The 16,543-nt window shown below is 45.2% G+C and overlaps 1 protein-coding gene across 1 annotated transcript in view; it reads right to left on the minus strand.

Moving 5' to 3' along the window:
* LOC132836093 (copper chaperone for superoxide dismutase-like) overlaps window positions 1-3,576 on the minus strand; it is a 31,868-nt gene extending 28,292 nt beyond the window's left edge. Inside the window, exons 1-2 of the mRNA XM_060855352.1 lie at window positions 3,291-3,576; window positions 982-1,054 (exon numbers count right to left, since the gene is read on the minus strand). Coding sequence (XP_060711335.1) covers window positions 982-1,054; window positions 3,291-3,311 — 94 coding nt within the window. The 5' untranslated portion in view covers window positions 3,312-3,576. The remainder of the gene's footprint in view (window positions 1-981; window positions 1,055-3,290) is intronic.
* Between the last annotated feature and the right edge of the window lie 12,967 nt (window positions 3,577-16,543).

Here is a 16,543-nt window from a genome sequence, read left to right on the forward strand (position 1 = left end):
CTGACCTGCACACCCCTGGGTAATTCAGCACAGCCAATCCACCCTAACCTGCACACCCCTGGGTAATTTGCCAAGATCAATCCACCCTGACCTGCACACCCTGGGTTATTCAGCACAGCCAATCCACCCTAACCTGCACACCCCTGGGTAATTCGCCAAGATCAATCCACCCTGACCTGAACACCCCTGGGTAATTCAGCACGGCCAATCCCCCCTGACCTGCACACCCCTGGGTAACTCAGCACGGCCAATCCCCCCTGACCTGCACACCCCTGGGTAACTCAGCACGGCCAATCCCCCCTAACCTGCACACCCCTGGGTAACTCAGCACGGCCAATCCCCCCTAACCTGCACACCCCTGGGTAATTCAGCACGGCCAATCCCCCCTGACCTGCACACCCCTGGGTAACTCAGCACGGCCAATCCCCCCTGACCTGCACACCCCTGGGTAATTCAGCACGGCCAATCCCCCCTAACCTGCACACCCCTGGGTAACTCAGCACGACCAATCCCCCCTAACCTGCACATCTTTGAACTGTGGGAGAAAACCCATGCAGACACAGGGAAAATACGCAAACTCCACACTGACAGTAGCCCATGGTCCATGGCACCGTGAAGCAGCAGTGCTAACCACTGAGATGCCATGCCGCCCGAAAGGGTGGTAGAAGTTTGGAACTCTCTTTCACAAGCGGCAGATCCGTGGTTAGTTTTAATTCGGAGATAGATACGGTATTGTTCAGCAAAGGGATATGCAGTTAGGCCACAGATCTGCGATGCTCTCAGTGAATGGTGGAATGGGCTTGAGGGGCTGAATGGCCTACTCCTTATGTTCACTGATGCGCACAGATATGCAAACACTTGAGGGTTCGCCTCAGTGAGGGGGTCAGAGAGCAGTCAGTCTCCTGAATCACAGCGGAGGGAGAACAGGGTGCTTTACATCATGAACGAATTGGAACCACGCAGTCTCAGGAAGAAACTTACCATTAACTCCAGTCAAGGCACTCCTGACAGCATTGGCACAGCTCTCACAGCTCATCTGCACCGCAAACTCCAACTAAATACGGTTAAAACAAATCAAAACAGGTTAGTCTGGATTGGCCGTGCTAAATTATCCGTAGTGTCCAGGGATATGCTGGCTAGGTGGGTTAGCCCTGGGAAATACAGGGTAACTGGGATGGGCAGGGGAGTGGGAATCTCTTTGGAGGGTCAGTGTGGACTTGTTGGGCCAAATGGCCTGCTTTCACACTGTGGGGATTCTGTGATTCTATTTGAAGGGGGCGGCACAGTGGCTAGCACTGCTGCCTCACAGCACCAGGGTCCCAGTTCAATTCCAGCCTCGGGCGACTGTCTGTGTGGAGTTTGCACATTCTCCCCGTGTCTGCGTGGGTTTCCTCCTGGTGCTCTGGTTTCCTCCCACAGTCCAACGATGTGCGGGTCAAGTGAATTGGCCATGCTAAATTGCCCATAGCATTAGGTGCATTAGTCAGAGGGAAATGGTTCTGGGTGGGTTACTCTTCAGAGGGTCGGTGTGGACTAGTTGGCCTGAGGGCGCCTGTTTCCACACTGTAGGGAATCTAATCTAAAAAAAACGTGCATTGGTGTAGCGCCTGTAACAACACTAGACTCTTCACAGACACGCAAAAACCAGGCCCCGAACGCAGAACTAAATACAAGGGGCAACACATCAAAAACTTGGTCAAGAAAAAAATGGTTTCAGGGCGTCTTAAAGGAAGGGACGAGAGGCTGAGGGAGGGAAATCCAGAACGCAGGATCCTCCAATCACCAAATGATCCAGCCACCGCCAATGATGGGGTGATGGGAACCGGGGGGGTTGCTCAAGGGGTTGGAAGACAGATCTCAGAGGGTTGCAGGGGATGGGGAAGGCCAGTGAGGGATTTCAAAATGAGGATGAGGTCTTTTAAGTTCAAAAGGCACAAGTCAGGAGCATGATGGAATACTCCCCACTTGCCCCTGAATGGGGGCACCTCCAACAACACTCGAGAAGCTCGGCACCATCCAGGTCAAAGCAACTCCAGCTAAAGTTACCGCCTCACTCCATTCACTTTGGGTCGATTTGCAACACAACCTGTTTTAGTCTGCTCTCCCTGCCTTGACACATGGGGTTGGAATATTTATCCACACACATCCTCTCCCTCCACCACTGGCGCTCAGTAGCAGCAGTGTGTACCATCTACAAGATGCACTGCGGAAATTTACCAAAGATCCTCAGGCTGCACCTTGCAAACCCACTCTTCTATTTGGAAGGACAAGGGGCAGCAGATACATAGGAACGCCACCACCTTCAAGTTCCCCTCCAAGTTACTCACTGTCCTGACTTGGAAATATAATCGGCCGTTCCTTCACTGTCACTGGGTCAAAATCCTGGGATTCCCCTCTAAGGATATTGTGGGTCAGCAGGTGGACTGCAGCAGTTCAAGAAGGCAGCTCACCCCCACCTGCTGACCCAGGGAACTAAATACACTCCAGTCAGTCTCTATCACAACCGGATGGTGGATCAAATGGTCACTTGTACAAAATAACACTTAATTGCTTTTTGACCATTTCCCCGCCTTACAAGATGATTAACTCTGAGACAATGCTGGGAAAAGTTGCAAGGAAGTTGGTGGCAGAAATAGAGCTACTCTTCCCCCTCCCCCCCAAAAAAGCCAGGTACATTTATATAGCACCTCTCCCCATCCCCGGGGGACGTCCTAAAAATGCCTTCCAGTCAAAGGAAGGCAAAAGGGGAGAAGCGGTAGCTACACTGTACACAGCAAGTTGTCCCAAGGAAAATCCTTTGCACTCCCACCCCAGCCTCGATAACTCACTTGCACAATAATCTGATGAAGGGGCAGCGCTTAGAAAGCTAGTGCTTCCGTTGGACTATAACCTGGTGTTGTGTGAGTTTTCACTTGCAAAAGTAAACAATGACTCTGCATCAATTTGTCAGAAAGTTTCTCCCAATATGAAGAAACAGAACTATCCTTGCTTATTTCCCTCTCCCCTACAAAACAGTCCCCTTCCTTCCTGCCTCTCCCTTCCCCCAAAACACCGCAATTATAAAATGAAATAACAGGCTTGAAATATTCCAACCCCCTGCGTCAAAGGCAGGGTGAGAGGGCTGGAATAAGCTGCGTTGCAAATCGATCCAAAGTGAATGGAGTGAGGCAGCAACTTTAGTCATAACAGGCACCATGCAATGCAACAGAGCATTCAGCTTCACAAAACAAAATGGGCCAGGGGTAAACATTTTCACGCTCAGACATTGCTTATCACGCACAACCCACTACCTTGCTGCTAGTGGCTGCCATATTCGACTCCCTTCTCTGACCCAGTCATAAATCCCTTCCGCCTTCTGAAATCCCTCTCGGCGTTAAAGAGGGCACGCGTTTCATGTGAGTCTCTGTTGACTGCACTGCACTCTGCTGAACACAAGCATGTACCGCTTCGAAATGTCAACCTGTCAATATTGAACAAAACAAAATGCCAAATTTTAGGGATTTCCTTTTTTTTCCCCCCCTAACCGGCCCTGCTCAGAGGCGTCATGAGCTTTTCCAGCAATTTTCTGTTTCCCATGAGTACAGCAGTTCTTTCGGTTTCGTTTTTATTTAGTCTGAACAGAAGCTCTGTGGAATGAGCTGCCAGAGGAAGTGGTGGAGGCTGGTTCAATGTGTTGCTGGTTAAAGCACAGCAGGTTAGGCAGCATCCAAGGAATAGGATGCTGCCTAACCTGCTGTGCTTTAACCAGCAACACATTTTCAACTGTGATCTCCAGCATCTGCAGACCTCACTTTTTACCAGAGGCTGGTTCAATGACAACACTTAAAAAGGCATCTGGCTGGGTGTATGAATAGGAAGGGTTTAGAGAGATATGGGCCAGGTGCTGGCAAGTGTTGGAGGCTGAGGGGTGACCTTATAGAGGTTTATAAAAACTCGAGGGCATAGATAGGATAAATAGACAAGGTCTTTTCCCTGGGGTGGGGGAGTCCAGAACTAGAGGGCATAGGTTTAGTGTGAGAGGGGAAGGATATAAAAGAGACCTAAGGGGCAACTTTTTCACGCAGAGGGTGGTACGTGTGTGGAATGAGCTGCCAGAGGAAGTGGTGGAGGCTGGTACAATTGCAACATTTAAAAGGCATTTGGATGGGTATATGAATAGGAAGGGTTTGGAGGGATATGGGATTGGGTTGGGATATCTGGTCGGCATGGACGGGTTGGACCGAAGGGTCTTTTCCGTGCTGTACATCTATGACTGTGAAAGGCTATACTTGTTCCCGTGAACTGGATTATACTCTTCCCCTTTAATACTCCACACCCCCGATCTTTCACATCCTGTAATAATTTCACCCTCATCCTCCACATCTTTTAAAGTTTCACCCAGTCTAATCCCAGCTTCCCCTGCATTCTTGAATCCCCCACCCATCTAAACCCACATTACCTGTCACTCCCCACACCCTCTCAGATCCCCCCCCCGTGTAATCACGTTCAGACCCTGACATTTTTTAATACCCAACACCATCCAATTCTACTCTCCATCCCACTTCCCCCATATCCTTTAATGTCTCATCCCACTCTCCTCCTCACTGCCACCCTCTTTTCTCGTGATTGTTACCATGTCACCCAGGTAGACTTCATAGAATCTGAGTTCCCTGAGTGGGGCTGTTAACCTGGCCCAAATCAGGGAGTCCTGGCTGACAGATAGAAACTGGAGTGTCACAGTGGGCCCTATGTAGACTGCTTCTGCACACCATCTACCTCTTCTTTCTCGTCCACCACTCAGACACACCTTGACGTGCCCATTTACCACCAGGCAGTGGGGATCCCCAGTGGAGGGCTCTCTATGTGGGAATCGTCCCCCTTTCTCTCGGGGATCTGGGGTGGAGGGTGCTGCACACAGCGGTCCCCTGTAACCGCAGATTGCAGTGGTTCACGGACTCCCATGTATTTATTGGGTGTGGGTGTTTGCACCCCCTTTTTGATTTTCTGAAAAACCTCCTCCTCTGCTTTTGGTTGCACTTCAGTCCCACGCTCCACATCTTCGGGCACCCAGTATGGCGGAGGGAGGGTAGGTCTGAAGACTCCTTCGTGGGTCTGCTCCCGGGCCTGGCCAAACTGGCCATAAACAGGTCCAGGCAGCGGGCCGTGGAGGGGGTCATTAGGGCCGACTGCCTGCCCCTCTTCCGCGGTTACGTTAGAGCCCAGGAGTCTCTGGAAAAGGAGCACGCGGTGTCCACCAACACCCTGGAGTTGTTCAGGGAGAGGTGGGCGCCGCAGGGAGTGGAGTGCATTATTTCTCCCTCCAACTCTATTTTGATTTAGTCCCTGCCCTCCCCTTCAGTGTTTGATCACACAGCGTTGCCCTTTGATGTGAAGGGCACTGCTTGTCACTGGCCACTTGGGTGTTTCCTTTCTTCCTGGTGGTGGAAACTGAGTAAAGATTTGTGCACCTTGTGTCTTTCTCTCAAAAAAGAAAGAAGAGAGAAAATAAAATAAACAGGAGTGTCAGACATCCTGTTCGCTCTGAGAGTTGGCTCTAAGGGAGCTGGATCAGTGTCTAGGTAATGGGATGTCGGTCTCTATGGAATGATTTCACCTTTAATATCTCAGTGTAACCCTATTCACCCATTGACCCTTTAATATTCGCCTAGTCCAATGGTACTGAGATGCTGCTGTGCTTTTTTCTGGTGCCACACTTTATCGACTCTGATTTCTCCAGCATCTGCAGTCCTCACTATCTCCTAGTTTCTGTAAACCATACTGCCCACCTTGAAGAAGTTTTCCTTCCTCCTCTGCAAAGATCTCAGCGAGTCACTTTCCAACTGCAACCCACTGATCATCCTGTGCTTTCCATAGTGCCACACTCTATTGGCAATGCCATTCTCCTCCTCACATTCCAAATCTTCTCATATCATTCCTCATCTGTTTGTGATATAATAACTTGGATGAACATGTAAATGGGTGGATTAGTAAATTTTCAGATGATACAAAGACTAATAGAGTTGTGGATAATGTAGAGGTTGTCAAAGGATGCAGTGGGATATAGGTAAGCTGCCGATATGGGTGGAGAAATGGCAGATGGAAATTAATCCGGGTAAGTGTGAGATGCTGCGTTGAGTCATAGAGATGTACAGCACGGAAACAGACCCTTCGGTCCAACCCTGTTCATGCCGACCAGGGATCCCAACCCAATCTAGTCCCACCTGCCAGCACCCGGCCCATATCCCCCTAAACCCTTCCTATTCATATACCCATCCAAATGCCTCTTAAATGTTGTAATTGTATCAGCCTCCACCACTTCCTCTGGCAGCTCATTCCATACACGTACCACCCTCTGTATGAAAAAGTTGCCCCTTAGGTTTCTTTTATATCTTTCCCCTCTCACCCTAAACCTATGCCCTCTAGTTCTGGACTCCCCCACCCCAGGAAAAGACTATGCCTATTTACCCTATCCATGCCCCTCATAATTTTGTAAACCTCCGTAAGGTCACCCCTCAACCTCCGACGCTCCAGGGGAAACAGCCCCAGCCTGTTCAGCCTCTTCCTATAGCTCAAACCCTCCAACCCTGGCAACATCTTTGTAAATCCTTTCTAAATCCTTTTAAGTTTCACAATACCTTTCTGATAGGAAGGAGACCAGAATTGCATGCAATATTCCAACAGTGGCCTGTACAGCCACAACATGACCTCCCAGCTCCTGTACTCAATACTCTGACCAATAAAAGAAAGCATACCAAACACCTTCTTCACTATCCTATCTACCTGCGACTCCACTTTCAAGGAGCTATGAACCTGCACTACAAGGTCTCTTTGTTCAGCAACTCTCCCTAGGACCTCACTATTAAGTATATAAGTCCTGCAGCATCTTACATTTATCTGAATTAAGTGTTAAGGAAAAATATACAGTTAATCCCTACAGTGTGGAAACAGGCTATTTTGGCCAAACAAGTCCACACCATCCCTCTGAAGAGAAACCCATCCAGACCCATTCCCCAACCCTATTACTCTGCATTTATCCCTGACTAATGCACCTCACCTCCGTCCCTGAATACCATGAGCAATTTAGCATGGCCAATTCACCCAACTTGCACACAGACACAGGGAGAATGTGCTAACTCCACACAGACGCCCATCCGAGGCTGGAATCGAACCTGGAACCCTGGCGCTGTGAGGCAGCAGTGCTAACCACTGAGCCACCACGTTACCTCAGGCAGGACTTGAAACAGCATTAATAGACAGAGGGATCTTGGGGTTCAATTCCATAGCTCTCTGAAAGTGGCCATGCAAGTGGATAGGATGGTAAAGAAGGCGTTTGGCATGCTTGCCTTTATTGGTCAGGGAATTGAGTACAAAATTCAGGATGTCATGTTATATAACTTTGGCTAGGCCATACTGAAAGTATTGTGTTCGATTCTGGTCGCCACACTAAAGGAAGGATGTGGAGGTTTTGGAGTGGGTCAAAAGAGATTTACTAGGATGCTGCCTTGATTAGAGGATATGAGGTGTAAGAGAGGCTGGAAAAACTCAGGTTGTCTTCTCTGGAGGCTGAGGGGAGACTTGATAGAAGTCTATCAAATTATGAGATGCACAGATACAGGGTTGATGGTCAGAATCGTTTTCCCAGAGTTGAAATGTCTAATACTGGGGAGCATGCACTTAAGGTGAGAGGGGGAAAGGTTCAAAGGAGATGTGAGGGGCAAGTTGTTTTTACACAGAGGGTGGAACGCACTGCCTGGGATGGTGGTGAAGACAGATGCAATAGGGGTGTTTAGGGGACTTTAGATAAGCACATGAATAAGAAAGACATGGATGGGTATGGACCAAGGGCAGGCCGAAAGGATTAGTTTAATTTGCCATCATGTTGGGCACAACATCATTCGCCAAAGGGCCCGCTCCTGTGCTGTACTGTTACATGTTCTCACCTACTATCCCCTTCACTGCCTGCATCCTTTATTATCCCACCTGAACTCAACCCATTCTCCGAGTAAAAAGTGAGGTCTGCAGATGCTGGAGATCAGAGCTGAAAATGTGTTGCTGGTTAAAGTGCAGCAGGTCAGGCAGCATCCAAGGAACAGGAAATTCGACGTTTCGGGCATAAGCTCTTCATCAGGAAGGGCTGATTCATTCCTGATGAAGGGCTTATGCCCGAAACGTCAAATTTCCTTGGATGCTGCCTGACTTGCTGCGCTTTAACCAGCAACACATTTTCAGCTCAACCCATTCTCCCCCTTACACTCCACCCTCTTTATACCTCACTCAATCTAATCACATTCCCCCCATCATTCTGCAAACCTTTATATAATCGACTGTCTAATTCCATTCTGCTCCTTAGTAATTGTACTCTTTAATATTCGACTCAGTTTATCCCACTCTGCACCCCATCTCCTTTAACATCCCACACAATCTATTCCCACTGTCCCATCACCCGTTAATATTCCCAATTATTCTTACCTCTCTTTTCTCTTTAATGCCCCACCTTGTTGAATTCTACTTTTCCTGTAAAATGCACTTACTGTACTCCCCGTGGCTTTTGTGAGTACAGGAGGAATGGTTAGTAAGTTTGCAGATGACACCGAAATTGGTGGTGTAGTGGATAGTGAAGAAGGTTATCTCAGAGGACCATCATCAGATGGAGGAGTGGCAGATTAAGTTTAATTTATATAAATGTGAGATGTTACATTTTGGTCAGGTAAATCAGGGCAGGAACTATACACTTAACGGTAGGGTCCTAGGAAGTGTTGCTGAGCAAAGAGACCTTGGAGTGCAGGTTCATAATTCCTTGCAGGTGGGGTCACAGGCAGACAGGGTACACTTGTCTTTATTGACCAGAGCATTGAGTATAGGAGTTGGGAGGTCATGTTGTGGCTGTACAGGATATTGATTAAGCCACTTTTGGAATACCACATTCATATCTGGTCTCCTTGCTATAAAAAAGATGTTGTGAAACTTGAAAGAGTGCAGCAAAGATTTACAAGGATGTTGCCAGGGTTAGAGGGTTTGAGCTATACAGAGAGGCTGAATAGGCTGGGGCGTCGGAGGCTGGGGGGGTTTATAAAAGCGCAAAGGGCATTGACAGGGTGAATAGTCAAGTCCAAAACTAGAGGGCATAGGTTTAAAGTGAGAGGGGAAAGATTTAATAAGGATCTAAGGAGCATCTTGTTCATGCAGAGGGTGGTGTATGTACGGAATGAACTGCCAGAGGAAGTGGTGGAGGCTGGTATAATTACAACATGTCAAAGGCACCTGGATTGCGTATATGAATAGGAAGGGTTTAGAGGGATATGGACCAAATGCTGGCAAATGAGACTTGATTAAATTAGGATATCTGGTCGGCATGGATGATTGGACTGTACAATCTGTTTCTGAGCTGTACGACTCTATGACAGAATTGCTATTGGAAACGGAGAATAGATTCTCCATGCACATCCCTTGACAGACCGTTCATGTACAAAATCACTGTTTGCTCTTCTGTGGTTAGACATGAGGATTGAAGATGATAATAAAATGCAATTCCCTATCATTTTAACAGGTTCCCATTTTAACAATGGAGGTTCCTCCCCACTCCTGTGCATGCTGGTGCAGGCTCTGTCACCACTGGCACTGTCAACTGGCATCAACCATTTCACATCTTAAATAAACATGTCTGAACCACCAGACCCTGCTGACTCTGCAACACTGAGGGAAGTGTCAGCCTTCATTTTCATCTCAGGTCCCTGGAGCAGGGTTTAAACCTGCAACTTCCTTACTCAGAGAGAGTAAAGGCAGTCATGACCAACACCAAGTTCAGATCTTTGGGATGGGGACAATTCCAACAGATAAGATCAGTGTGTTAAAAAGGCAGTAGAAGACAAAGGTGGTTTGAGTTTGAGAGTCACAGAATTCTTACAGAGCAGGAGGAAGCCATTTGGACTATTGTGACTGAGCCAGCTCCTTCAAAGAGCAATTCTTCTGGTGCCATTTTCATGAGTTCTCCCCATAAACCTGGCCATTGATCCTTTGCGAATAACCATCTAATTCCCTTTTGAATCCCTCAATTGAATCTACTTCAATCACACTGTCAGACAGCACATTCCAGATCCAACCACTCAGTTTGGTGAGGGTTTTCCTCACCCTGCTTTTGCTGATGTACTCAAAATCTATGCCGTTTCATCTACCATCCTGTCAGGGGTGTTCATTGTCTACGTTTTTATTCTGACAAGACAGGTCCTGATCCGATCCAATCGCCTCTCAGCTTTCTCTTTGCCAATGAGAATGCTCTCAGATTTGTCAACCAATCTTCATTATTATGATTCCTCACCTCGGAATTATTCTCATAAATCACTGTGCACTCTCTCCAATATCTTCATATCTTTCTTAAGAAGCAACACCCAGAACTACATGCAATACTCCTTACACAAGTTCATCATAACCTTCTTCCTCATATTCTTATGCCCTACAATGAAATCTGTGATACAAATTAAATTACAAAGCAAGTGGTAAGTGTGGATGCAATTACAAGATTTAAAAATCAGCTGGATGTGTACGCGAATAGGAAAGGTGAGAGATATGGGCCAGGAACATGCAAATGGGACTGGTTTAGTTTGGGATTATGGTTGGCATGGACCAGTTGTGTTTTCAAGCTGTATAACTCTATAACTTTTGCACACATACAAACTACACTAAATATATACTTTGCACCTGCTTTTACCAAAGAGGAAGATGTTACCCACGGCAAATTCAAGAGACAAGTTTAAAACTGCTAAGGAAAATATATTGGATAGATTGTCCCTAATTGTCGAAAAAGCATCAGGACCAGAGGGGATGCAATCAAGGTTAGAAAAGGAAGTGACAATGGAAATTGCATAGGTGCTGGCAATATTTTTTTCAGACTTCCTTAGACCCTGGGATAGCATTAGAGAAATGGAGAATTACAAAGATTCAAAAAAGCATGCTAGGTTAGCCCAAGCCATTACAGACTAGTCAGTTTAACATTGTTAGTTGGGAAACCTCTAATAGTGAAAGCTCAAAACAAAATTGTCAGTTGTGTGGATGAACATGGGTTAATTAAGGAGCACCAGCATGGAATCATTTGAGCATTGCTTTGTTAAAGCTTTTTGCCTTGCCCCTCAGGCCAACTTTAAATAATATCTGCTTAGAGATCCAAAGGTGTGCAGACGAGTGGATTAGCCATGGGAAATGCAACGTTATAGGTTGGGGGGGGGGGCGGTTTGGGTGGGAAGTTCTTTGGAGGGGTAGTGTGGATTCAAAAGGGTCTGTTTTCAGACCGTAGAGATTCTATGAGGGCAAATAACATTTAAACTGTAATAGGAAGGTGCTGATTAGTTGGAAAGTGGACTCTGGTAGAGTCTCTCTGTTCCTAATTTCTCTTTCATTATACCCTATGTTATAAGCTGTCCCCATGTTCTTCCTTGTAAAATGCATCACCTCACACTTCACTGCATTGAGCATCTGCCATTCTTCACCTCCACCATCTTACCTGTCTATATTACCCTCCTCAGTTTACAATGCTTCTCAGTTTCATACCATCCACAAATTTCGAAATTATTCCCTATTCTCCTAGGTCTGATGCAGATCACTATATCAAGGGTCCAAACACTGATCCTCCAAACCTAACCCCATTCCAAACAAAAATCCATAACATGTTATCCTTTCCTGTTCCTCAGCCAATGTGTATCCACGTTGCTACTATCTTTTTATTGCATGATCTCAAGCCTTCCTCTCAAGTCTGCTTATGTCACTGTATTAACTGCCTCTGGACATCCAAATATCCAGATCAACGGCACTGTCCTAACCAAATCTGTTACCTGTGAGAAAAAGTTCTAGTTAATCAGTTAAAGATGATTCTACCTGAAGAAATCCACACTGATAGTCATTTAGTAGTACAGTGCTAGTATTCTTTTAAAAAAAAGACATATTCCGTTTTCTCTTGCACTTATCAGGATTATCAGTAAGTCTCAGTGTGTGGTGCTTTTGCATGTCCTGGAAGCCAGCTGTGTTAATGCCTTAGGCTCTGCTTTTTGTAGACAGAAAGAACACACTGCACCTATTTCAACTCCAAACAAAATATGTGACAGGATTTCTCTGGGGATACCTTGACCAGTCAACTGCCTGGTTCAATCTTAAGCAAAGCTTGGCAGTTAACTATCAATCATCGTGAAACTCCTGCATTCTTCATGGTAAAAACTCTACCAGAGTCCACTTTCCAATAATCAGCCCCTTCCTTTTACAGTTTAAATGTTATTTGCCCTCATAGAATCTCTATGGTCTGAAAACAGACTCTTGAATCCACACTCCCCCTCCAAAGAACTTCCCACCCAAACCCCGCCCCCCCCAACCTATAACGTTGCATTTCCCATGGCTAATCCTCCTAGTCTGCACATCTTTCAGTCTCTGAATAGATATTATTTCAAATTGCCCTGAGGGGCAAGACAAAAAACTTTAACAAAGCAATGCTCAAATGATTCCATTTGAGCTCCTCAATTAACCCACGTTCAACCACATAACTGACAATTTTGTTTTGAGCTTTCACTATTAGAGGTTTCCCCAACTAACAATGTTAAACTGACTAGTCTGTAATGGTTTGGGCTAATCTAGCATGCTTTTTTGAACCTTTGTAATTCTCCATTTATCTAATACTGTCCCAGGGTCTAAGGAAGACTGAAAAGAAATATTGCCAGCACCTATGCAATTTCCATTGTCACTTGCCTTTCTAACCTTGGATGCATCTCCTGTGGTCCTGGTGCTTTTTCAACTGTTAAGGACAATCTATCCAATTTATTTTCCTTCGCAGTTTTAAACCTGCCTACTGAATTTTCCCCTGGGAAGCGTCTTCCTCTTTGGTAAAAGCAGGCGCAAAGTCACTTCAACCACATCCTTGATATCCTCTCCCTAATCAGCTCCACTCTTTCACCACCCTTTCAGATATGTCCATAGAATGTTTTGAAATTCCATCAGTCTTATATTGTTACAACACGGGGTAAACCCCCTCTTGTTAATTTTAAACCAGCAACACAGAAAAGATTTATCCCGTGCAGTAATCTGTTAAAATTCAAGAGGCCAAGAACTATTTGAAGTAAAAACTAAAATTTATTTTTACTTAAAAGCCTAACAGAGAATAATTAGAACATTGAACATTACAGCACAGTACAGGTCTTTTGGCCCTCGATGCTGCGCCAACCTGTGAAATTAACCTGATGCCCATCTAACCTACATAGTTCCATTACTATCCATACGTATGTCCAATGCCCATTTAAATGCCCTTAATGTGGGCAAGTCTACAACTATTGCAGGCAGCCATCCCATGGCCCTACTACTCTCTGAGTAAATAAACTACCTGTGATATCTGTCCTAAATCTATCACCCCTCAATTTAAAGCTATGTCCCCTTGTGGTAGCCTTCACCATCCCTATTTAACCCTCTGATTATCTTATATGTATCGGTTAAGTCACCTCCCAACCTTCTTTACTCCAACGAAATCAGCCCTCAGTTGCCTCAGCCTTTCCTCGTAAGACCTTCCTTCCATACCAGGCAACATCCTAGTAAATCTCCAATAAACCCTTTCCAAAGCTTCCACATCTTTCTTATAATGCAGTGACCAGAACTGTATGCAATACTCCAGGTGCTGCCATACCAGTGTCTTGTACAGCTGAAACAGGACCTCGTGGCTCCGAAATTCAATCACCCTACCAATAAACGCCAACACACCCTATGCCTTCTTAAGAACCCTATCAACCTAGGTGGAAACTTTCAAGGATTTATGTACCTGGACACCAAGTTCTCTCTGTTCATCTGCACTGCCAAGAATTTTACCATTAGCCCAGTACTCTGCATTGCTGTTATTTCTTCTGAAGTGAACTACCTCACACTTCTCCACATTAAACTCCATTTGTCACTTCTCCATCCAGCTCTGCATCTTATGCATGTCCCTCTGTAACCCACAACATCCTTCAGCACCATCTACAACTTGCCTCCCTTAGTGTCATCCGCAAATTTACCAACCCACCCTTCTACGCCCACATCCAGATCATTTATAAAAATGACAAACAGCAGTGGCCCCAAAACAGATTCTTGCGGCATACCACTGGTAACTGAGCTCCAGGATAAACATTTCCCATCAACCACCCCGTCTTCTTTCAGTAGCCGATTTCTGTTCCAATTCGCTAAATTACTTTCAATGCCAAAACTTCATATTTTGTGTGATAGTCTACTGTGTGAAACCTTATTAAATGCCTTATTGAAGTCCATATACACTACATCAACTGCTTTACCTTTAACCACCTGTTTTGTCACCTTCTCAAAGAACTCAATAAGATTAGTTAGGCATGCCCTACCCTTCACAAAACCATGTTGACTATCTCTAAGCAAATTATTCCTTTCCAGATGATTATAAATCCTATCTCTTATAACCATTTCCAACACCTTACCTTCCAACCAAAGTAAGGCTCACTGGCCTATAATTACCAGGGTTGTCTCGACTCCCCTTCTTAAACAAGGGAACATTTGCTATCCTCCAGTCTTTTGGTACGGTCCTGTTGACAATGATGACATAAAAATCAAGGCCAAAGGCTCTGCAATATCCTCCCTGGCTTCCCAGAGAATCCAAGGATAAATCCTATCCGGCCCAGGGGTTTTATCTATTTTCAGATCTCCCAAAACCTCCTCATTGTCAACCGCAATCCCACCTAAACTAGTAGCCTATATCTCTGTATTCTCACTAATATTGCCCTTTTCCAATGTGAATACTGATGAAAAGTATTCTTTAAGCACTTGCTCTAGGTCCTCAGATTCACACACAACTTTCCACTGCTATCTTTGATTGGCCCTAATCCTACACTTGTCATTCTTTTATTCCTGATATACCTATAAAAGGCCTTAGGGTTTCCCTTGATTATATCCGCCAACAACTTCTCATGTCCACTCCTAGCTCATCTTAGCCCTCTCTGTATAGCTTTTCTGGCTAACTTAAAACTCGGCTCAGTTCATTCCCCAGTACCAAATCCAATACGACATCACCCTTGTCTACATACTGTGTTAGAAAACCCTCCTGCAAACGTTGAACAAAAACTTATCCATCTAAACTACTTGAACTATAGTATTCCCAGTCGATGTTGGGGAGATAACAACTGTTTGTTCTAGCTCTAAGATTCCACCCTAGCTCCCTGAATTTCTGCCTTAGATCTCCACTTTTCTTCCTAGCTATGTTATTGGTGCCTATATGGACTATGACTTGATAGTCAGGACTTGCTCCCCCACCCCCTCAAGGATACCAAAAACATGATCAGAGACATCATGAACCTTGGCACGTCAGAGGCAACACACCAATTGTGAGTTTCTCGTTTAACTACCAACTATTTACAACTCCTCCCTCTAACCTATCTTTTACTTTCTCTTCTGTAATAGTAGTCCCACGAACTCCCAATTAAGATCTACCAAAAATTCAAATTTCAAAACCAGGCAGCAATCGAATCTTCTCTCTATCTTCCTCTAGAGATTTTCTTCTTCTTAGGGATTTCTCTTTCACAAGTCGTTGGTAGATAAATGTACCTTTAAGAGACGCGTGTTTTGGGCAGTCTGTATACGCTGGTGGCTTGACAGTTCTCCTCTCAACTGTTCAATTTCCCCCCGGTCTTATATCCCCAAAGCATCGGATTGTCACTGGCTTTTAATAATGTCAATATACTACATTCAAACTCGATTTGAATTTGGATTATTTTGGAATATAATTTAAATTGATTGGCTTAATTCAAATTTGTTTTTGTCTCCAGGCAACCAGCTACTCTCGCCGCTGGACCAAAAGGTTACACTGTATCTTGATCAGAACACTTGGTGCTGTTAGGTAGTTCTGCTCGCTTTTAAAACTTTCTTAAAGGTACAGTGCACTTCTACACCTTCCTAACAATATACTCTCGTTTTCTCATTTCTCCTGAATCTCCTATCTTCAGCTTGGCTCTCAACTGTACTTCTCAAATTCGACATATCATAAACACATTTTTTCTTTCTTTATAATTTCTACCTCTTATCACCCATGGGTTTATTTGCTCCGATTTTCCCTTTCAAGGAAACGTCTCTTGATTGAGAACAAATCGCTTTTAAGGTAGCCCACTTTTTAAGCTACCATCTTTGCTGTCCATCCTCAACTCCAATCATCCTCGTGAAGTTTGCTTTCTTTCAACTGATCATTCTTACCTGGCTTATTCATGATCCTTTTTCCATTGTCCTTAAATCTTGCAATAGTGACCACCCCACCCCCCCCAAATGTTCCCTCACTAAAAATCAGTTTGGCTCAGGTCATTCCCAGGAACCAAATCTAACTGTGCCACCTCTAGCTAAAGACTTAATGTCGGGTGGTCTCTTGAATGTACTGCAGGAACTATGCATCTGTCCCCAACACAACAATCACCCATATTTGAAGTACCTTCATTATAACTTTTAGACCTAATGGACTTGTAGAATTGTTCCTCTGACAAAGTTGGTGGCTTATAGATTACACTAAGCAATGTAAATGCTTTGACTTAACGCTTGTTCTTAACCCTTCTGGGATGTACTC

Source organism: Hemiscyllium ocellatum, chromosome 46 (genome assembly GCF_020745735.1).
Source record: "Hemiscyllium ocellatum isolate sHemOce1 chromosome 46, sHemOce1.pat.X.cur, whole genome shotgun sequence".
NCBI classification, from domain to species: domain Eukaryota; kingdom Metazoa; phylum Chordata; class Chondrichthyes; order Orectolobiformes; family Hemiscylliidae; genus Hemiscyllium; species Hemiscyllium ocellatum.